This window comes from Procambarus clarkii, chromosome 40 (assembly GCF_040958095.1).
Source record: "Procambarus clarkii isolate CNS0578487 chromosome 40, FALCON_Pclarkii_2.0, whole genome shotgun sequence".
NCBI classification, from domain to species: Eukaryota; Metazoa; Arthropoda; class Malacostraca; order Decapoda; family Cambaridae; genus Procambarus; species Procambarus clarkii.
In genome coordinates this window covers 17,873,276-17,896,961 of record NC_091189.1, presented here as the reverse complement: position 1 = coordinate 17,896,961, position 23,686 = coordinate 17,873,276, and the positions used below count along the sequence as shown (strand labels likewise).

Genomic DNA, 23,686 nt, shown 5'->3' with positions numbered 1-23,686 from the left:
TTTTCTGTGAAGAACAATCAAACCATTTTTATATAATTTTTAATCAATTACATTAAACATTTAATTGATGTTAGTTTGTCAAGACTGACTCATAACATTTAAGATAAACTTACAATATTCACAAGAGCAACTTGCAGTGTTCTAAGCACTTACAAACCTACAAATTTTGTAGCATTCTTTTCAGTGTAAGAGTTGCCTATTGTCTCTCCAACACTGTTTTCTAATGTGTGCTTCTCAAGTCTGAACTCTGCGCAAGACTCACATTTGTGGAGGAGTGTGTCCGTAGCCTGAGCCTGCGGGCTGGTGCTTCTGGGGAGCCGCGTAGCGAGGCGCGGTCACCCGCCTCTGTCTTCCCTCGACTCCCAGCGCTAATTGGCGGCAGCCGACCACTCCTGCCCATTGCATAAACTTTAGTTAGCATCACCCTACATTAGTGGAAATATTTGTAACATATTGTGTTATATAATGTAGAACTGATAAAAAAATGTGTACATTTGTAGATTTTGATGTAGATTTTGAAAATCTACAGCAATTCTGCAAAGATTGGAAAATCTATAAATTTACAGTCATTCATGCTGACTGGGCATTGATTCTAGGGCATTCGTTAGTATTGAACAGCAATGCAATGAATATCGTTGTGGTGTTTTTTTCAGGTGTTTACAGTTATAATTGTTTTTGAACACGAGGTTATGGCGATGTGTTTTAGCTGTGAATGCGTGTAACAATGTAACACAGAGCGTAGAGGTAGAGATGAAACATATACTGACAATAACAATTTTAGGTAAAATATATTTACCTTAAATATATATGTACACCTTCCCCCCCCCCCCCATCCGTTCCATGCACAATAAAAACGTGGGTGAAGCATTTACAGCAACCCGTGTTTGGACCAAGTCCATTCCATCCAACGGTCGACCCCAAAGACGACTGTGAAGTTGCTAACTCTGGTACTGTTCACCATACCAAGTGCCCAGACACTGTTCACCGTACAAGGTATCCAAGTACAGTACTATGTTTACCATATACGGGGGCTTCACAACCCTCCCTTCAACACATCGCCACCATCGTGTCTTTGCTATTATTATTCCTTGTATCGTGCACACGTTCACACACGGACAACCTCTCGTCATAACAAATGATATAATCACTAATATCACCAAATAATCAATAAGCGGCGTGTTTGGCAAGAGGCGTCAGGCGGGAGCAGAGCTCCTCACACCGCCTCTCACCCGCCAAGGACGGCCGCCTCACACAGTTGCTCTGTCAATGTAATGGACTGAACATATTCCTTTATGCGAACTTCTCTTCTTTCTTTCTTTATTATGCACCCCATACCCATCCCGTGGACGGTGGTGTAAAGGCTTACAGAGGCACATAATCGATTCAGGAACTGAACCGTCTAGTTCGTTTAGCTAAGCAAATAACAATCTTTTGACGCTAGTTACACAATTATTAATGTTATATATACGTGTACACACTCTCATACATACATGTACATATATATATATATATATATATATAAATATACGTATACATATATACATACTTTTTATATTAGTATATTTTGGTAACAGTCTTTCTTGTAAACATATGTTGTTAAATGTGACCGAAAAGGTAAGATTAATAATTCTAACACGAATCTTCTCAATATTTCTTATGTTTTTCTTCACTGTCGGTGGTAATAAAAATAACAATTCTCCGAAATTCATTTTTTAATTGTCTGACGCCTGAACGCGTTTCGTAATTCGTATTACATTTTCAAAGACAATTTACACACAAATTCTTCGTACTTATACTCTATTGGATGAGGTGATATGGTACAAAAGTTTTGGGTGAGGTGACAAACACAAGACAGAACACGAAATAATGGGGTATAAATCGGATAAGTGAACATATGAATGGAAGTAACTGCAGATCCACTTTTCTAATTTATACCCATTGTTTCGTGTTCTGTCTTGTGTTTGTCACCTCACCCAAAACTTTTGTACCATATCACCTCACCTCGGTACGAAGAATTTGTGTGTAAATTGTCTTTGAAAATGTAATACGAATTACGAAACGCGTTCAGGCGTCAGACAATTAAAAAATGAATTTCGGAGAATTGTTATTTTTATTACCACCGACAGTGAAGAAAAACATAAGAAATATTGAGAAGATTCGTGTTAGAATTATTAATCTTACCTTTTCGGTCATATTCAACAACATATATATACATACACATACATATTTAATCACCCACACAAATACACACATCAATAATCTTTTGTGTCACAAGTGATCAACAAGAGGCTCACAACAGTCACTATACAAGGCACTTTACATCTATGGTGAGTCACACAGTTACTAGTCTTGCTCCACTCCCACCCAACTGGGCGGCAGCTTTACAGCCATGTGCTCCACACCCACCCAACTGGGCGGCAGCTTTACAGCCATGTGCTCCACACCCACCCAACTGGGCGGCAGCTTTACAGTCATGTGCATGCATTACCTACAGTAAGCAAATTTTGGATACTTCGCTAAGATTTCGGGCAGCACATCATTATGAATGAAGTACTTACACATTTCTTGGACACTATTGATGGTGTTATCTCTAAATTCCGCGATTTTTTCACATTCCATTATATAATGACACAAAGTATGCAAATTATATATATATATATATATATATATATATATATATATATATATATATATATATATATATATATATATATATATATATATATATATATATATATATATTATATATATATTTCATTTTCAATGACAGAAAAGTAAACATTATAGAATAAAAAACTATTTAAAAAAACGAAGAATGACTACTATTACAGTATCAACTATTCTTATTTTCTTATTTTTTAAAATAAAAATGTATTTTATTATTAAATGAAAATGATAAAGTAGGTTGAGTGAAGTAACTCACGCTTCTAGGGTGAGCGAGGCGCGGGACTCGCTGGAGGCGGCCTCAATGGCTGACACAATGCCAGAGGTGTTGGTGTCCGAGGACTCGCTGCTGTGCTTGCGTCCAGACTTGCGTCTTGCTGAGAGTGAGGGCGAGCGGGAGGAGGCAGCCGTGGTGGAGGTGCTCTCACCGGCTCCCTCACCCCTCCGCCGGTACTGCTGCAGCGACTCCAACTCTCTCTCACGCTCCTGAAACAAACTTGACATTTCAAACTCCATATTTACATTTCATAAAATAACATTTTTTATTATTTTGTGTTCCCAGTACGGAGGCCTCGGTAAGTAAATAGTGATCAAAATAATGCACCAGACCGAGGAGACCATGGAGCAGAACGTGGGGTCCGTGCGGGCGGCCCCAACACTTATATTACCAACAAATAGCCTTGCCTGTATCAACATTGCTAAACAACTGCACGCAACCGTGAGGTGAGGAAATGTTCTCACAACTCACAACTTAGATTGCTACTCTTAAAGTGTACAGATTACTAATTGAAATTTATTATATATGTGTCTCAGAATTTTCATTATATCAGCCCAAACAATGGTAGCTTGCCAAGTGTTTGGTATTGTTTATAACGTGATATTGCGGTTTTGTCAACATTTAAAAATCTGCATTACAAAATAACAAGTCATTTCGTACATTTGTTTAATAATACATATATTAGTATACTAGCTGTACCCGGCCACGCGTTGCTGTGGCTCAGCAACGTATGTACGTTGCTGAGCCACAGAAAAAAAGTGGCCGTTTTTTTCCGTTTTCAGAAAAAAACATGTTTTTTACCGTCACAGACGTGACATCTATATTAGTATGTATATAAAAACCTGGCCGGATGCAAATGGAACATTGTGTGAAAATTTCAAAGCAATTGGTAAAGAAATTTCGGAGATTAGCGATTTTGAACAAACGAACATTTCCATTTTTATTTATATAGATATATATCAGAAAAACTTCCTCGTGAAGCTTTCGAACCTTAGACAGCCAGGAGCTACAAACACACTAGCATGTCGAGTACTATGACCAATGAACCGTGACCGTCTGATCAAAAGTATTAGTAGTCAGAGACTATTTAACCCAATACCCAGTGATCTCTTGCCACCGAGTTCTGTCGGTGGCACTACCCTGCCACCCAGGTCACTACCCTGCCACCCAGGTCACTACCCTGCCCCCCAGGTCACTACCCTGCCCCCCAGGTCACATCCTTGTCATGTTATATTCTGGATTAGGTCACGTGAAGGTGAGGAAGGTACAGATGAGGAAGTCACACCATGCACCAAGTTCAGGCAGAGTCCTTCACTTCACGTTTACTCATTCTTTATTCTCTCCCCAATGTGACACAAAGGTTTCACATCCAGCACAGTTCTTATATTTACAATCATATGAACTTCTGGTTTAATTATTCGTATTTATATAGAAAAACATTTTTTGCTCGTGTGCTTGTAGACGTTTATGATAGTTTAAGAGTTTTTGAAGTGCGACAGGAAGCTGTGTATAGCTGTAATATGATAAAACTGTACAATGATAGTGACTGTATAAAATGATGATAACTCCAATATGCACATGAAGAGTCACTGGAGTTTTGCATTAAACAGGTCAATTATCATCACATTCCAAGAATAAGATGTTTAAGATGTTTCTTGTCGTTTTGAACCACAATCAGTAATGATGAAAACAAGACACTAACCCGGAACGACCACGTGTCAGTGAGCCCCAATAAGATGACTGTAAGTGGGAGTTAACTAACCAGAAGAGTGTCGAGGACCTTGTGGTGTTGACACTGGAGAGTGTAGAGCTTCTTGGCGGTGGCCCTGTGTCTGCCCACCTCCGCCTGCACCTGTTGCCTCAGCGACTTCTCCAGCACGGCCAGGCGGCGGCGCGCTCCCTGCACGTGTACTCACACTTCACTCCTCCACACTACACATAATATCTCACCCACAAAATAAATACTAAGAGAAATTAAGTATGTTCTGGATATGATTTATTGGCAGCAATATGTCAGGGAGCAATGGTAGGTGGTGTTAATTATATCATTGTATCCTCGTGTTTAGAGAGTACATATTATATGTATATATATATATATATATATATATATATATATATATATATATATATATATATATATATATATATATATATATATTTATATATATATATAGAACACTCGTTCTAGGCTCATTGAAACAACAAGGGACCCGAGAGCTGCAAGCTTTCTTTTCCAGCGCCTCAGTGTGGCGATACAGAGGGGAAATGCGCACTGCATCCAGGGTTCCTGCCCGCCATCTGAGGAGCTGGAGGAACTCGACAACCTATGACAACCATCTTTGTACCCCATATGTAACTCCTTTTTTGTAACAAAGTTCAAATAAAGTAAATATATATGTGTACATACAAAAGAATGGGGGTGGTAGGAGAAGATAATATTAGTGTTCAGTGAGAAACCACAAGGTCTCCTTTGAATACTTTTTATTTTCTTCTCCGAGGCTATGGGTCCCCACATTGGCACCAGAGGTGGTACCCTCACAAACTTAAAAAAAAAAAAAAAAAAATATATATATATATATATATATATATATATATATATATATATATATATATATATATATATATATATATATATATATGTCGTACCTAGTAGCCAGAACTCACTTCTCAGCCTACTATTCAAGGCCCGATTTGCCTAATAAGCCAAGTTTTCCTGAATTAATATATTTACTATAATTTTTTTCTTATGAAATGATAAAGCAACCATTTTCTCTATGTATGAGGTCAATTTTTTTTTATTGGAGTTAAAATTAACGTAGATATGTGCCCGAACCTAACCAACCCTACCTAACCTAACCTAACCTATATTTATAGGTAAGGTTAGGTTAGGTAGCCAAAAAAAGCTAGGTTAGGTTAGGTTAGGTAGGTTAGGTAGACGAAAAAACATTAATTCATGAAAACTTGGCTTATTAGGCAAATCGGGCCTTGAATAGTAGGCTGAGAAGTGCGTTCTGGCTATTAGGTACGACATATATATATATATATATATATATATATATATATATATATATATATATATATATATATATATATATATATATATATATATATGTCGTACCTAGTAGCCAGAACGCACTTCTCAGCCTACTATGCAAGGCCCGATTTGCCTAATAAGCCAAGTTTTCATGAATTAATGTTTTTTCGACTACCTAACCTACCTAACCTAACCTAACCTAACTTTTTCGGCTACCTAACCTAACCTAACCTAACCTATAAAGATAGGTTAGGTTAGGTTAGGTAGGGTTGGTTAGGTTCGGTCATATATCTACGTTAATTTTAACTCCAATAAAATAAAATTGACCTCTTATATAATGCAATGGGTAGCTTTATCATTTCATAAGAAAAAAGTTAGAGAAAATATAATAATTCAGGAAAACTTGGCTTATTAGGCAAATCGAGCCTTGCATAGTAGGCCGAGAAGTGCGTTCTGGCTACTAGGTACGACATATATATATATATATATATATATATATATATATATATATATATATATATATATATATATATGTATATATATATATATATATATATATATATATATATATATATATATATATATATATATAATATATATATAGTATATATATATATAAATATATATATATATATATATATATATATGTATATATATATATATATGTATATATATATATATATATATATATATATATATATATATATATATATATATATAATATATATATATATATATATATAGTATATATATATATAAATATATATATATATATATATATATATATATATATATATATATATATATATATATATATATATAATATAAAGAGGGGAGAGAGAGAGAGAGAGAGAGAGAGAGAGAGAGAGAGGGAGAGAGAGAGAGAGAGAGAGAGAGAGAGAGAGAGAGAGAGAGAGAGAGAGAGAGAGAGAGAGAGAGAGAGAGAGAGAGAGAGAGAGAGAGAGAGGGAGCTAATTCACAAGGTATAACTAGTATAATCCTAATAGATCCAATTAATAATCTTGTAAAACAAATGTCTCTATAGAGACAGGCTTCAGATGAGCTGATGTAGGATAACAGCTCTGGCTTGCAGTTTCACTAAGATTCCCAGTGACATACCCAATGAACCCTGGTCTTAGTTAAGAGAAAAGAGAGAGAGATGGACAGACAAGACAGACCGGAGCACAGTAGGCAACTCCCTCTGGTATTATTACATATGGAACGTTATAATTTTTGAGACTGTTGATTTCGGTAATGAACAAGAGGTTAGAAACTTGCCTCTAATTCTTTTTCCTTGTCTTGGAGTGCCTTGGCGGCAGCACTCAGCTTCCTGTTGAGTTCCTCCCGCTCAGGAAGATTCCTCTTGCGACTCAGTTCCCTCAGGCGGGTCAGTTCATCTGTGAGCTTGTTCACTCGAGAGTCTGTCACTTTCAGCTTCTCGCCGTTTCGACGGTTCACCTCTGTCGACTGACAAGATACCGTCATCAGTACCCCCTCCTCCTCCACTTTGACGAGTCAAGGAAGCACACGGAGCACCAGCACCACCACACTCCACCATTACGGGGCACCAGCACCACCACACTCCACCATTACGGAGCACCAGCACCACCACACTCCACCATTACGGAGCACCAGCACCACCACACTCCACCATTACGGGGCACCAGCACCACCACACTCCACCATTACGGGACACCAGCACCACCACACTCCACCATTACGGGGCACCAGCACCACCACACTCCACCATTACGGAGCACCAGCACCACCATACTCACCCATTACGGAGCACCAGCACCACCACACTCGCCCATTACGGAGCACCAGCACCACCACACCTCAGCACTCACCCACAACACCACTCCACCACATCATAAGACTACAGGTGTAAAGCTTTTAAAAACAGCTGAATGAGCGCCAGACGCAGTTTAAACCCGACAAATGTCGGGTTGTGAGGTTAGGTGATGATAACAGAGTTCAAAGTACTAGTATAGTGACATCACATAGTACACACAAGATGTATACTCTGCGGGTGCCACCACCCGCGTTTCACTAACCACCATCCTGTTAGAGAAGAACATATACCTATCCCTGCCTCCGTCCCTTACCCCATCATATTAGCACTCATCCTGGTACACTCTCCCAATTCTTATTGTTCATTACTAAATACTGGTCTCATATCTTACAGTTGAACCGTTTGACGTCCTATTCTACTCCTAGTTGTACCAACCTGAGCGTGTGCTCTGGTGCTCTACCCCGGTATGAAGAGCTTACCCTGCGAAGTTTCTCCTGTAGGACATTAATCTCGATCTTGTGGGCCTCGATGATATGAGGAAGTTCGCTCTTGGTGTCTTGGTACCTGGTGAGCGCCGCCTCCTGCCTCTTGCCCATGCGCACCAGCAACCTGTTCTGTTCCTCCAGTTCCTGTCAAGAAAGTCGCTATTAATATTATCTTAATATATATATTCTTAACTAATATATTCAGTATCTCATCCTCACCTACAGTTTGAGAGCAGTATACAAAACGTTATGTCTAAGAATAACTGAACATGTTCAGTACGTATAGTGAGGCAGCAGCCTGACACGAGCGGTCATTCTCACAGGCGGAGGGTGCCCGTCCCTCAGACGGCCACAGTCGGACAGACACACAGGGTGCCCGTCCCTCAGACGGCCACAGTCGGACAGACACACAGGGTGCCCGTCCCTCAGACGCCCACAGCCGGACAGACACACAGGGTGCCCGTCACTCAGACGCCCACAGTCGGACAGACACTTGAGGCGGGACCAAAGAGCCAGAGCTCAACCCCCGCAAGCACAATTAGGTGAGCACAGGGTGCCCGTCCCTCAGACGGCCACAGCCGGACAGACACACAGGGTGCCCGTCCCTCAGACGCCCACAGCCGGACAGACACACAGGGTGCCCGTCCCTCAGACGCCCACAGCCGGACAGACACACAGGGTGCCCGTCGCTCAGACGCCCACAGTCGGACAGACACACAGGGTGCCCGTCCCTGAGACGGCCACAGCCGGACAGACACACAGGGTGCCCGTCCCTCAGACGCCCACAGCCGGACAGACACACAGGGTGCCCGTGCCTCAGACACACAAGCTGCCTGGTATTAACACCCAGACAAAGAGATGGTGGCAGTGTGCGAGGCGAGGCAGACAAGTGAGCTTTGCTCGGCGCCGTCACCATAACAATTATCACCATTATAGAGATATTTTATACAACCAGAGTTAACATTCACAGAGTCAAGCAATTCTCCACATTACGTAAATTCGTCTGACAACACCCGTGCTCCTTGCACTCCAGGAGCACGTCTGGTACAAAGGTGGGAAGGGGGGAGGCCAGGAGGCAGCTGGTGCGGGTCTCAGCCCAGGCTCCAGCTGCACCACCACTCTCCTCCCTCGCTCTCATCACAACGGTAAACACTATTTAATTTATGGGAAATTTTGTGGTTATTAATTCCGCTGGAATGATTGGAATGATAAACAAAAAAGACAACAAAATCGCTTTAACTTTACTAAAATAATTATTGCATGATGGACAAGACAAACTAATAATTTAAAAAAAAATTACAAAGCACCTCATTAAGTTATTAAACTGTTAGTATAATTACAATCGAATTATCTCTAACAGGCGAGAGACTGGAGGCCCAGTAATGTCCATGCAGGTCATGGAAGGTCGGGTTTGGGACGCAGAGGAGGACGGGGGAAGGGTGAGGCACTTGGCCCTACACGATGGCTTCTCACTCCTCCCATAATACAATGTGACGCAGCATGGAGTCGTTGTAGGGTTAATGTGGCCGGCACTCTACCTCCACACAACACTCTACTAGGCACGGTCAACCCACTACAGTTTCTAAGCAATCGACTCCGGCACAAAATGGTGCTTGTGTGTAACTAAATTTACCGCAATACTGATGCTTCCTGGGACTAATAAGTATGGGCTCCGGTGGGTTAGGTGAGTACCCTAGGTGTTGACGCTGTTGATCAGGCTAAACCGCTGCATTTTGTACACGGCGTAATTAGAGAACGGGTTTCATGAGGAGGTGAGGTCCACACGACTGAGGAGCCGTGTCCAGGCTGGGTCTGGTTCTTGTCAACCGTAACACCTCCTCACCCAGGGCCCCTAAGGCAGCGCACAGGAGAAAGCACTAAGCCAGTACGCCGGTATAGATCCAGAGTCCTAGTATTACACATTAAAGTTTCATAGTTATCAGAGTATCCTGAGGGCTGGGACTTCACCGACCATAGACTGTGAGCGAGGGCAACACTATACACGGTACTCTTCACAGTCCTCCTCGTGTTGATGCAGCCACGTCGTCCTCCTGGACCACGGCAGACACCACCACACTGACCGTAGTAATTAGGGACATATGTATATTGTGGCCTCCTCGGTATCTCGACTGATTTTTATGAGAACAACCAGTCGAGATCACAGCTCCAGTCTAAGGTGGCCACCCCCTGACTGTAGAGACTAGGCGGCCACACCCTCTGACTGTAGAGACTAGGCGGCCACCCCCTGACTGTAGAGACTAGGCGGCCATCCCCTGACTGTAGAGACTAGGCGGCCACCCCCTGACTGTAGAGACTAGGCGGCCACCCCCTGACTGTAGAGACTAGGCGGCCACCCCCTGACTGTAGAGACTAGGCGGCCACACCCTCTGACTGTAGAGACTAGGCGGCCACCCCCTGACTGTAGAGACTAGGCGGCCATCCCCTGACTGTAGAGACTAGGCGGCCACCCCCTGACTGTAGAGACTAGGCGGCCACCCCCTGACTGTAGAGACTAGGCGGCCACCCCCTGACTGTAGAGACTAGGCGGCCACCCCCTGACTGTAGAGACTAGGCGGCCACCCCTTGACTGTAGAGACTAGGCGGCCACCCCCTGACTGCAAGGACCCTGGGGGAGGTACACCCTGGGCTACACCGCCGTGTCTGAGGTCTTCTGTTATTTGCTGCCGCCGCCACACTTCTATGACGTGGCTTGTGAGGAATACAAATGTGACTTATTCCCAGGGAGAAGAAGGGAAGAAGCTTGCTTACATGCAGACCACTTGCAACCCTGGGACCAGATTCACGAAAGCACTTACGCAAGCACTTACGAACGTGTACATCTTTCCTCAATCTTTGACGGCTTTAGTTACATTTATTAAACAGTTTACACGCATGGAAACTTCCCATTCTACTGTTGTTATTGTTATAAACATCCTCCTGGTGCTTCGGAGCTCATTAACTGTTTAATAGTTGGAAACGAAGCCGCCAAAGATTGACAAAAGATGTACAGGTTCGTAAGTTCTTGCGTAAGGGCTTTCGTGAATCTGGCCCCATGGTTAGGAAACGACAGCTAGAGGACAGAGACGAGGCAATCTATCAAAGGGGTAAAATAGACGGCAGAAGCGACCATCCTGTGGGAGACTGTAGGGGCGAGCTGTGCGGAACATGGCATGATCTACACTCTATGGGCAGCCAAGACAGTGCTACACACGCCACCATACCTCTAGTGTTAACTTGTGGACGGGTATGCGACATGCCTTCCATTACAGTGTCTCAGTCCAGGTGACTATGGACTTATTCACATGTATCTGAATTAATTATTCAATGTGATGGTGGCAGTCATGTGTATATGGGATGGGTGTAGCATACGTGGTGTGTAGAGTGGGTGTAGCATACGTGGTGCGTAGAGTGGGTGTATCATACGTGGTGCGTAGAGTGGGTGTAGCATACGCAGGCTGCCCTACACCCAGAGCTTCCGCCCCGTCCAAGGGCACCGTATAACATTTCCGTGACCTCAGTGTGGACAGGAATAATATGATTAAGTCAGTATTAACATCTAATGTAAATGTCTATACGACGAAACGTATTAAAAGATAATGACTATAAAACAAAGAAAATTTGTAAAGCCGTCTTTAATTATTACTAATTATGGTGTGGCTGACGTCTATTGTGTGGCTGGGGGGAGTCTAGGGCCACGTGTGTGGCAGGGGGAGACTGGAGCCAGGTGTGTGGCAGGGGGGGGGTCTGGAGCCAGGTGTGTGGCAGGGGGAGACTGGAGCCAGGTGTGAGGCAGGGGGAGTCTAGAGCCAGGTGTGTGGCAGGGGGGTCTGGAGCCAGGTGTGTGGCGGGGGAAGTCTGGAGCCAGGTGTGTGGCAGGGGGGTCTAGAGCCAGGTGTGTGGCAGGGGAAGTCTGGAGCCAGGTGTGTGGCAGGGGGAGTCTGGAGCCAGGTGTGTGGCAGGGGGAGTCTAGAGCCAGGTGTGTGGCAGGGGGAGTCTAGGGCCAGGTGTGTGGCAGGGGGGTCTGGAGCCAGGTGTGTGGCAGGGGGGAGTCTGGAGTCTGGTGTGTGGCAGGGGGAGTCTAGGGCCAGGTGTGTGGCAGGGGGGCGTCTGGAGTCAGGTGTGTGGCAGGGGGAGAATATATCTAGAATGTGGTAGTGGTGGTGTACTGGTGTAATGTGTGGTAGTGGTGGTGTACTGGTGTAATGTGTGGTAGTGGTGGTGTAAGGTGTGGTAGTGGTGGTGTACTGGTGTAATGTGTGGTAGTGGTGGTGTACTGGTGTAAGGTGTGGTAGTGGTGGTGTACTGGTGTAATGTGTGGTAGTGGTGGTGTACTGGTGTAATGTGTGGTAGTGGTGGTGTACTGGTGTAAGGTGTGGTAGTGGTGGTGTACTGGTGTAATGTGTGGTAGTGGTGGTGTACTGGTGTAAGGTGTGGTAGTGGTGGTGTACTGGTGTAATGTGTGGTAGTGGTGGTGTACTGGTGTAAGGTGTGGTAGTGGTGGTGTACTGGTGTAATGTGTGGTAGTGGTGGTGTACTGGTGTAAGGTGTGGTAGTGATGGTGTACTGGTGTAAGGTGTGGTAGTGGTGGTGTACTGGTGTAATGTGTGGTAGTGGTGGTGTACTGGTGTAAGGTGTGGTAGTGGTGGTGTACTGGTGTAATGTGTGGTAGTGGTGGTGTACTGGTGTAAGGTGTGGTAGTGGTGGTGTACTGGTGTAATGTGTGGTAGTGGTGGTGTACTGGTGTAAGGTGTGGTAGTGGTGGTGTACTGGTGTAATGTGTGGTAGTGGTGGTGTACTGGTGTAATGTGTGGTAGTGGTGGTGTACTGGTGTAATGTGTGGTAGTGGTGGTGTACTGGTGTAAGGTGTGGTAGTGGTGGTGTACTGGTGTAATGTGTGGTAGTGGTGGTGTACTGGTGTAAGGTGTGGTAGTGGTGGTGTACTGGTGTAATGTGTGGTAGTGGTGGTGTACTGGTGTAAGGTGTGGTAGTGGTAGTGGTGGTGTACTGGTGTAATGTGTGGTAGTGGTGGTGTACTGGTGTAAGGTGTGGTAGTGGTAGTGGTGGTGTACTGGTGTAATGTGTGGTAGTGGTGGTGTACTGGTGTAAGGTGTGGTAGTGGTGGTGTACTGGTGTAAGGTGTGGTAGTGGTGGTGTACTGGTGTAAGGTGTGGTAGTGGTGGTGTACTGGTGTAAGGTGTGGTAGTGGTGGTGTACTGGTGTAAGGTGTGGTAGTGGTGGTGTACTGGTGTAATGTGTGGTAGTGGTGGTGTACTGGTGTAATGTGTGGTAGTGGTGGTGTACTGGTGTAAGGTGTGGTAGTGGTGGTGTACTGGTGTAAGGTGTGGTAGTGGTGGTGTACTGGTGTAAGGTGTGGTAGTGGTAGTGTACTGGTGTAATGTGTGGTAGTGGTGGTGTACTGGTGTAATGTGTGGTAGTGGTGGTGTACTGGTGTAAGGTGTGGTAGTGGTGGTGTACTGGTGTAAAGTGTGGTAGTGGTGGTGTACTGGTGTAAGGTGTGGTAGTGGTGGTGTACTGGTGTAATGTGTGGTAGTGGTGGTGTACTGGTGTAATGTGTGGTAGTGGTGGTGTACTGGTGTAATGTGTGGTAGTGGTGGTGTACTGGTGTAAGGTGTGGTAGTGGTGGTGTACTGGTGTAAGGTGTGGTAGTGGTGGTGTACTGGTGTAAGGTGTGGTAGTGGTGGTGTACTGGTGTAAGGTGTGGTAGTGGTGGTGTACTGGTGTAAGGTGTGGTAGTGGTGGTGTACTGGTGTAATGTGTGGTAGTGGTGGTGTACTGGTGTAATGTGTGGTAGTGGTGGTGTACTGGTGTAATGTGTGGTAGTGGTGGTGTACTGGTGTAAGGTGTGGTAGTGGTGGTGTACTGGTGTAAGGTGTGGTAGTGGTGGTGTACTGGTGTAATGTGTGGTAGTGGTGGTGTACTGGTGTAATGTGTGGTAGTGGTGGTGTACTGGTGTAATGTGTGGTAGTGGTGGTGTACTGGTGTAAGGTGTGGTAGTGGTGGTGTACTGGTGTAAGGTGTGGTAGTGGTGGTGTACTGGTGTAATGTGTGGTAGTGGTGGTGTTCTGGTGTAATGTGTGGTAGTGGTGGTGTACTGGTGTAATGTGTGGTAGTGGTGGTGTACTGGTGTAAGGTGTGGTAGTGGTAGTGGTGGTGTACTGGTGTAATGTGTGGTAGTGGTCGTGTACTGGTGTAATGTGTGGTAGTGGTGGTGTACTGGTGTAATGTGTGGTAGTGGTGGTGTACTGGTGTAATGTGTGGTAGTGGTGGTGTACTGGTGTAATGTGTGGTAGTGGTGGTGTACTGGTGTAATGTGTGGTAGTGGTGGTGTACTGGTGTAATGTGTGGTAGTGGTGGTGTACTGGTGTAATGTGTGGTAGTGGTGGTGTACTGGTGTAATGTGTGGTAGTGGTGGTGTACTGGTGTAATGTGTGGTAGTGGTGGTGTACTGGTGTAATGTGTGGTAGTGGTGGTGTACTGGTGTAATGTGTGGTAGTGGTGGTGTACTGGTGTAATGTGTGGTAGTGGTGGTGTACTGGTGTAATGTGTGGTAGTGGTGGTGTACTGGTGTAAGGTGTGGTAGTGGTGGTGTACTGGTGTAATGTGTGGTAGTGGTGGTGTACTGGTGTAATGTGTGGTAGTGGTGGTGTACTGGTGTAATGTGTGGTAGTGGTGGTGTACTGGAGTAGTGTACTGACCTAGATTTGCTATAATCGTTGAGAAGCACCACTCACAAACCCGCGTTAACCATCAATGGACCAGCCAGTCTCTCGTCCGCCCCCCCCCCCTGCACCCACCCCCCTCACACCCCTCCCCTCTCACCCCCCTCCCCTCTCACCCCCTCCCCACTCACCTCCTCCCCACTCACCCCCTCCCCACTCACCCCCTCATATATCTACGAACTTCTGTTTAGTTTCATTGTAACATTTCAGATGATATTTGATGCCTAAGCTGCACACTGGAAAGTTGGTCTTGCGTAGGTTGAATAAAGAGTAATGACGACCTGCTTATGAGAGATGGTTCGAGGGGGGGGGAGGAGTGTAGTAGTGAATGTACTAAGAGGTGATTAAGCAGTGGGCTGCAGGCTGGTCCCCATGTGAGTATTGATCACATGGGTTCCCTCCGCCACACTCACGCCCACCTAACACCTTCCACACTACATATATTCACCTGTATCAACCTGGCCAAATTCCAGGTAAGACAATTCTGAGTCAACTCATAAATTCTCCAATTTGAGGACGTCAAGAGCCTCCAGGTCCTCGTTAAACAAGAACTGTACAGCTTATCTCTAAGCAATTTCTACTGGCCTGGCTGTGCTTACCTGGCTGCAGGCTTACCTGGCTGCAGGCTTACCTGGCTGCAGGCTTACCTGGCTGCAGGCTTACATGGCTGAGCTGACCTGGCTGCAGGTTTACTTGGCTGGGCTGGCTTAGTTGTGCTTACAGGAAGCCAAATCCAGCTTTAAGACCGCGCCTGGTGGCTACTGTGCGTGGTACACTTATTAACTCTTAACAGTCCAGTAGAGTGGTGCTTGCTGTTGGAGTTGTGACTGGTGCTTGCTGCTGGAGTTGTGACTGGTGCTTGCTGCTGGAGTTGTGACTGGTGCTTGCTGCTGGAGTTGTGACTGGTGCTTGCTGCTGGAGTTGTGACTGGTGCTTGCTGCTGGAGTTGTGACTGGTGCTTGCTGCTGGAGTTGTGACTGGTGCTTGCTGCTGGAGTTGTGACTGGTGCTTGCTGCTGGAGTTGTGACTGGTGCTTGCTGTTGGAGTTGTGACTGGTGCTTGCTGCTGGAGTAGTGACTGGTGCTTGCTGCTGGAGTTGTGACTGGTGCTTGCTGCTGGAGTTGTGACTGGTGCTTGCTGCTGGAGTTGTGACTGGTGCTTGCTGTTGGAGTTGTGACTGGTGCTTGCTGCTGGAGTAGTGACTGGTGCTTGCTGCTGGAGTAGTGACTGGTGCTTGCTGCTGGAGTTGTGACTGGTGCTTGCTGCTGGAGTTGTGACTGGTGTTTGGTGTTGGTGCTGTGACTTGTGCTTGTATGTACGAGGGAGCATGTGTACTCACCTAGTTGTGTCTGCGCCCTCCAGTTTCAACTCCTTACTTCCACCTTTTGAACCATTAGTAGTTTAATGCAATCTCCCCTGTTCTCTTGGTGTTCTTATTAAATTTACAGAGTAGTGAGTGTGTGTGTGTGTGTGTGTGTGTGTGTGTGTGTGTGTGTGTGTGTGTGTGTGTGTGTGTGTGTGTGTGTGTGTGTGTGTGTGTGTGTGTGTGTGTATGTGTGTGTGTGAGAGACCGGAGACATGCCTCGGGTCACACACACACACACACACGTGTCGTGTACATCTGATAATTGTATGTGTGTCTTGTACACATGACTCTTGTACATGTCTCTTGTTCACATATGCTGGTGAACATGGCGGTAAGGATTAAATTAATTATTTTATCATGGATCTCCTCTACATGTATTGGGTTCTCTTCACCAGGTTGGCAAAGTTTAAGAAGTAACTCTCCAATGTTTTCTTTACCCTTTCCATTGGCCTCACGTCTGTTGCTAAGACACACCTTGGCATCTTGAGGGGTAGAAGGAACGGAAATACAAAAGAAAGATAAGTTTATTCTTTGTTAGTGTGATGAGACCAGAGGTGGCTACCTAGTCGAGAGGACGCTGTGATCTGCTGCTGCATTCTCATTGGTCGCCCAAGGCATATTGCCTTGATCCTGGGGGATGTACCTTGATCCTGGGGGATGTACCTTGATCCTGGGGGAGCCTATCTTGACGCTGGGGGACCTAACTTGACCCTGGAGAGCCTACCCAGTTCTTGAAGGACGTACCTTGATTCTGTTGTGGAGGAAAATAACATCACTGCTAAGTTCCTGGATGTGATTCCTCTTGGCTGAGAGGAGCCGGTAGAGCTGGCCCTCGTTGCCCTGCGTCAGCCGCGTGGTGACGTCTATCAGTGTACGCGACGACTTCTGCCTCGCCACCGCCGTAGACACCGCCGACCCGACCCGCGACTCTTCTGCAGGACAGAACTGAAGGTGAGCAGCCGGCTTTGTTGGACTGTGTGTGTGTGTGTGTGTGTGTGTGTGTGTGTGTGTGTGTGTGTGTGTGTGTGTGTGTGTGTGTGTGTGTGTGTGTGTGTGTGTGTGGGAAAGTGTGGGACATGCGCTGGTTTCCTTAGACTGTCTGTAGAAAAGAGCTTTAGATGAGCCAGCTGTTTTGAAGTTGTCGGCCCAGGAGGAGTGACAACAAAGCATCGATGTATATTATCATTCTAGATATAGGATCTTAGGGAAGAATGCATACAATTGACGGCACTAAACATAAAAGGTAAATATATTGTAACTAATCAAACGTGTAGAGGATCGGGTGTGAATAGTGAGCTATATGGTTGTTGGTCATAGTGTTAAGAACGAGTGGCTGACGTGCGGTATACAGTTCCATCATTGTTGTAGTGAGACGCACTTGACATCCTCAACGCTACAACCACTGATAAGATTCATTATTCACATCTGATGTCGTATGTATAATCCGAACACTGCGTCTTTTGACCCCACAGGTGGTCACGTGACGTCAGGTGAAAGACGTGTCTAGGACAGGAAGGAAGGGGGGGGGGGTAATGTTTACACTTGGAGAGAGAATAATGGCGGAAGAGTTGGTCTGCTTGAGTGTGCTGCACCTGATACAAGTTACTACCCAGGACAAAGTTCCTAATGCTCTCCTATACCTTCCCTTTCGAAGGAATAGGGAGCTTATACTATCCGTCTTACCCTTGACAAGGAATGCCCCCCCCTCCCTCTAAATACTGCGATACCCACCCTTGCTGAGAGTAATGGACCTCCTGCTGGTCTTGGAGCGGGCCGTGATGCCGTAGTTCGTGCCCAGGTGTTGGAGGAACACCTGGGCGTCGTCGTCGTCCTCGTCGTCGTCGTCACCTCCGTCTTTGATATGGATTGTGGGCACGTCGCACTCCCTGGAAGCGTTCCGCAACAGAAATACGAAACACGTCAAAGGAACAATAAACACAGTTAGCACCACGTAACTTAAATAGGATATACATTATATATATATATATATATATATATATATATATATATATATATATATATATATATATATATATATATATATATATATATATATATAATTCATTCATATAAACATTTGCTACATATAACACAAAGGTCGTCTACATTTGGGAATCTGACGAGTTTGGCAATTGTTATTGGACTTGCAGCGTTCTATCTGGCCTACGTTATGGAAATGCTTCAGGTCAGAGAGCTTCCGCTACCGTGGTGTAAACAACAGTTGTGAGGAGCACTGGACCAGCTTGTGCTTGTGAAGCCTTGTATGTCAAAGCGGAAACACCCGCCAGATGTGTCGGAAACCCTAGGTACCCTTCAGGGGGAAAGAGCTCAAGTGACGTGTCGAACATCGACAGTGTATCTGGATGGTCCCAGAGCACACAGATCATATATGAGCAGCAAATAATGATCAGAAAAATCTCTGTCTCACTTTATATTGTTTTTTCCGAGTTAGAGAAAGTGGCAGTGAGAGCCTGACCCCATAGACGTGTTTATGAGGCGAGATGGAGAGTGTAGCGCCGGGGAGCATCAGAGCACTTCACACCAGCACCGGCCCTGGATGCACTCGCTACAGGTCGTGAGGAGTTGTGACGATTGGCCTGGTTGGTTCCCTCTTAAACGGTGCGGCTCTGGCAGGCAGGATACGTGTTATCATTCATTTAACGTCGAGAGAGCGATATCAGTAAGAAGTGATTCAGGCTTGCTAACGTAGGAAGTGTGGCGCCTCACTCAACGCCATCAGCTTACAGGTTGACAGTGTGCTTAAGTGAGAGGCAGTGTGTATTTTTACGGGGTCACTATAGCCCGTGCTACACGGACATTTTGTTATGAGTAGTTTAAATCTAGAACAACAAGAGTATGTGACACGAGCTTACTCTGGCGCTCACTCATACTAGCGACCACACCATTGATAGCCAGGAAGGTTATGTTGCATCACTCAATGTTGTACATTGAGTGATGCAACACTGAATGTACACCCACACTGAATGTTAACAACACTACGAGTATAGAGAGTATGCGCATGTCACATGTCGTGCTGTGTGAATGACGCACTATACTGAGTGTGGGGCACGACACAGTACACCAGTGTGGGCATGACACAGTACACCAGTGTGGGGCACGACACAGTACACCAGTGTGGGCATGACACAGTACACCAGTGAGGGCACGACACAGTACACCAGTGTGGGGCACGACACAGTACACCAGTGTGGGGCATGACACAGTACACCAGTGTGGGGCACGACACAGTACACCAGTGTGGGGCACGACACAGTACACCAGTGTGGGGCATGACACAGTACACCAGTGTGGAGCACGACACAGTACACCAGTGTGGGGCATGACACAGTACACCAGTGTGGGCATGACACAGTACACCAGTGAGGGCACGACACAGTACATCAGTGTGGGGCACGACACAGTACACCAGTGAGGGGCATGACACAGTACACCAGTGTGGGCACGACACAGTACACCAGTGTGGGGCACGACACAGTACACCAGTGTGGGGCACGACACAGTACACCAGTGAGTGGCACGACACAGTACACCAGTGTGGGGCACGACACAGTACACCAGTGTGGGGCACGACACAGTACAGCAGTGAGGGGCACGACACAGTACACCAGTGTGGGGCACGACACAGTACACCAGTGAGGGGCACGACACAGTACACCAGTGAGGGGAACGACACAGTACACCAGTGAGGGCTCGACACAGTACATCAGTGAGGGCACGACACAGTACACCAGTGAGGGGCACGACACAGTACACCAGTGTGGGGCACGACACAGTACACCAGTGTGGGGCACGACACAGTACACCAGTGTGGGGCACGACACAGTACACCAGTGAGGGGCACGACACAGTACACCAGTGAGGGGCACGACACAGTACACCAGTGAGGGCTCGACACAGTACATCAGTGAGGGCACGACACAGTACACCAGTGAGGGGCACGACACAGTACACCAGTGTGGGGCACGACACAGTACACCAGTGAGGGGCACGACACAGTACACCAGTGTGGGGCACGACACAGTACACCAGTGTGGGGCACGACACAGTACACCAGTGTGGGGCACGACACAGTACACCAGTGTGGGGCACGACACAGTACACCAGTGAGGGGCACGACACAGTACACCAGTGAGGGGCACGACACAGTACACCAGTGTGGGGCACGACACAGTACACCAGTGTGGGGCACGACACAGTACACCAGTGTGGGGCACGACACAGTACACCAGTGAGGGGCACGACACAGTACACCAGTGTGGGCACGACACAGTACACCAGTGTGGGGCACGACACAATACACCAGTGTGGGCACGACACAGTACACCAGTGTGGGGCACGACACAGTACACCAGTGTGGGGCACGACACAGTACACCAGTGTGGGGCACGACACAGTACACCAGTGTGGGGCACGACACAGTACACCAGTGAGGGGCACGACACAGTACACCAGTGAGGGGCACGACACAGTACACCAGTGTGGGGCACGACACAGTACACCAGTGTGGGACACGACACAGTACACCAGTGTGGGGCACGACACAATACACCAGTGTGGGCACGACACAGTACACCAGTGTGGGGCACGACACAGTACACCAGTGTGGGGCACGACACAGTACACCAGTGAGGGGCTCGACACAGTACACCAGTGAGGGGCACGACACAGTACACCAGTGTGGGGCACGACACAGTACACCAGTGAGGGGCACGACACACTGTAGTGGGAGGACAGTCAGTGTGGTGACCATAACATGCTTGAGGATCACTGACAGGTGAGGGCTCCCACCCCTCTGTTACCTCTGAGGGTGAAGGGAGGCATGAGTGAGGGGAAGGGAGGCATGAGTGAGGGGTGAGGGAGGCACGAGTGAGGGGAAGGGAGGCATGAGTGAGGGGGAAGGGAGGCATGAGTGAGGGGAAGGGAGGCATGAGTGAGGGGTGAGGGAGGCACGAGTGAGGGGAAGGGAGGCACGAGTGAGGGGAAGGGAGGCACGAGTGAGGGGAAGGGAGGCACGAGTGAGGGGAAGGGAGGCATGAGTGAGGGGAAGGGAGGCATGAGTGAGGGGAAGGGAGGCACGAGTGAGGGGAAGGGAGGCATGAGTGAGGGGAAGGGAGGCATGAGTAAGGGGAAGGGAGGCATGAGTAAGGGGAAGGGAGGCATGAGTGAGGGGAAGGGAGGCATGAGTGAGGGGAAGGGAGGCACGAGTGAGGGGTGAGGGAGGCACGAGTGAGGGGAAGGGAGGCATGAGTAAGGGGAAGGGAGGCATGAGTAAGGGGAAGGGAGGCATGAGTGAGGGGAAGGGAGGCATGAGTGAGGGGAAGGGAGGTACGAGTGAGGGGAAGGGAGGCATGAGTGAGGGGAAGGGAGGCATGAGTGAGGGGAAGGGAGGTACGAGTGAGGGGAAGGGAGGCATGAGTGAGGGGAAGGGAGGTATGAGTGAGGGGAAGGGAGGCATGAGTGAGGGGAAGGGAGGCATGAGTGAGGGGAAGGGAGGCACGAGTGAGGGGAAGGGAGGCACGAGTGAGGGGAAGGGAGGCATGAGTGAGGGGAAGGGAGGCATGAGTGAGGGGAAGGGAGGCATGAGTGAGGGGAAGGGAGGCATGAGTGAGGGGAAGGGAGGTACGAGTGAGGGGAAGGGAGGCATGAGTGAGGGGAAGGGAGGCATGAGTGAGGGGAAGGGAGGTACGAGTGAGGGGAAGGGAGGTACGAGTGAGGGGAAGGGAGGCATGAGTGAGGGGAAGGGAGGCATGAGTGAGGGGAAGGGAGGTACGAGTGAGGGGAAGGGAGGCATGAGTGAGGGCAAGGGAGGCATGAGTGAGGGGAAGGGAGGCATGAGTGAGGGGAAGGGAGGCATGAGTGAGGGCAAGGGAGGCATGAGTGAGGGGAAGGGAGGCACGAGTGAGGGGAAGGGAGGCACGAGTGAGGGGAAGGGAGGCATGAGTGAGGGGAAGGGAGGCATGAGTGAGGGGAAGGGAGGCATGAGTGAGGGGAAGGGAGGCACGAGTGAGGGGAAGGGAGGGTGAGACTCACAGGTGCTGCTGCTGGGTTGGGTTGTTGTGGTTCATGTTGGTGTTGTCACAGCCCCGGGCCATGGTGCTGCTGCTACTGCTCCTTCACTGCCACCACGACATCACTGCCACCACCACCACACTCTGTAACAGTAACACAGGTAAGTAACAGTGCCTCACACTCCACACACTCTAACATTAACAATGGCCAACACAACCACCAGTGTCCACCAGCTGAAGGTCAGAGGTCACTCCCTCCCTCCCCAGACCTTGACCTTGGAGGGAACCCTTCACCTGGGGGGGGGGAGAGGGGGGCTCCAGCAGGAATGTTGGGGTCGTGTGAGTCAACTTGCTGGTGTGTGTCCTGAAAGCCAACTCTTTGTCACGTCTTGCTTTATAATCTATCTGCGTAGTTGTCTTTGATCAGCGCCTACCATCACCACCACCACCACCACCACCACTACAGGACACAACCACCACCACCACTACAGCACACCACAACCACCACCACTACAGCACACACCAACACACACACACAGCTCCAACACATACACAGCAACAAACACACACACACACACACACACACACACACACACACACACACACACACACACACACACACACACACACACACACACACACACACACACACACACCCTCCCCACAAAGCAGCACACAGTATTATCCTCGCTAATACGCCTCCCAGAACCCCATACTCGCGTGCAACCTACAAATGTTAATTTGCAAAAATCTTATTTGCTGGCTTGCACGCCCCGAGTCTCATTATTCATCACGACACATAATTATTCATGTGTTGCATTGTGCGTTTTTGCGTTGCAATTGTTAGTGGGAGTAGAGAGGGCGGCTGGCGCAGGTGCGGCAAGTGGGGGGGCTAATGGCGGCGCCGCCGGCTAGAAATAGCAGGGATTAATAACACTGTGAGCGAGAACCATTGTGGTCTCCGGCGATGACAGTCTGCGGGGTATGTGGGCCAGGCTTCGTTACCCGCCAGGCTGGTGGCGGGCACGTCTTGGTGTGCTGTAAGGTCGTTATGGGGGGAACACCAGGTCGTGCAATGAGGCGTTACGGGTCGTTATTTGTGATCTACGCCGTCCAGGAGGCGCTACAGGTCGTCATAGGTGACTCAGGTCGTCATAGGTGACCCAGGTCGTCCAGGAGGCGCTACAGGTCGTCATAGGTGACTCAGGTCGTCATAGGTGACTCAGGTCGTCCAGGAGGTGCTACAGGTTGTCATATGTGACCCAGGTCATCCAGGAGGCGCTACAGGTTGTCATA

The 23,686-nt window shown here is 47.6% G+C and overlaps 1 protein-coding gene across 2 annotated transcripts in view; it reads right to left on the bottom strand.

Moving 5' to 3' along the window:
* The window catches only part of LOC123757950 (lebercilin-like protein), a 60,857-nt gene that overhangs the window by 8,313 nt on the left and 28,858 nt on the right, over positions 1–23,686 (bottom strand). For both annotated transcript variants that reach the window (XM_069338772.1, XM_069338773.1), the window contains exons 2-9: positions 22,413–22,534; positions 18,093–18,247; positions 17,106–17,293; positions 8,250–8,399; positions 7,250–7,442; positions 4,704–4,837; positions 2,924–3,150; positions 263–392 (exon numbers count right to left, since the gene is read on the bottom strand). In XM_069338772.1, coding sequence (XP_069194873.1) covers positions 263–392; positions 2,924–3,150; positions 4,704–4,837; positions 7,250–7,442; positions 8,250–8,399; positions 17,106–17,293; positions 18,093–18,247; positions 22,413–22,474 — 1,239 coding nt within the window. In that variant the 5' untranslated portion in view covers positions 22,475–22,534. The remainder of the gene's footprint in view (positions 1–262; positions 393–2,923; positions 3,151–4,703; positions 4,838–7,249; positions 7,443–8,249; positions 8,400–17,105; positions 17,294–18,092; positions 18,248–22,412; positions 22,535–23,686) is intronic.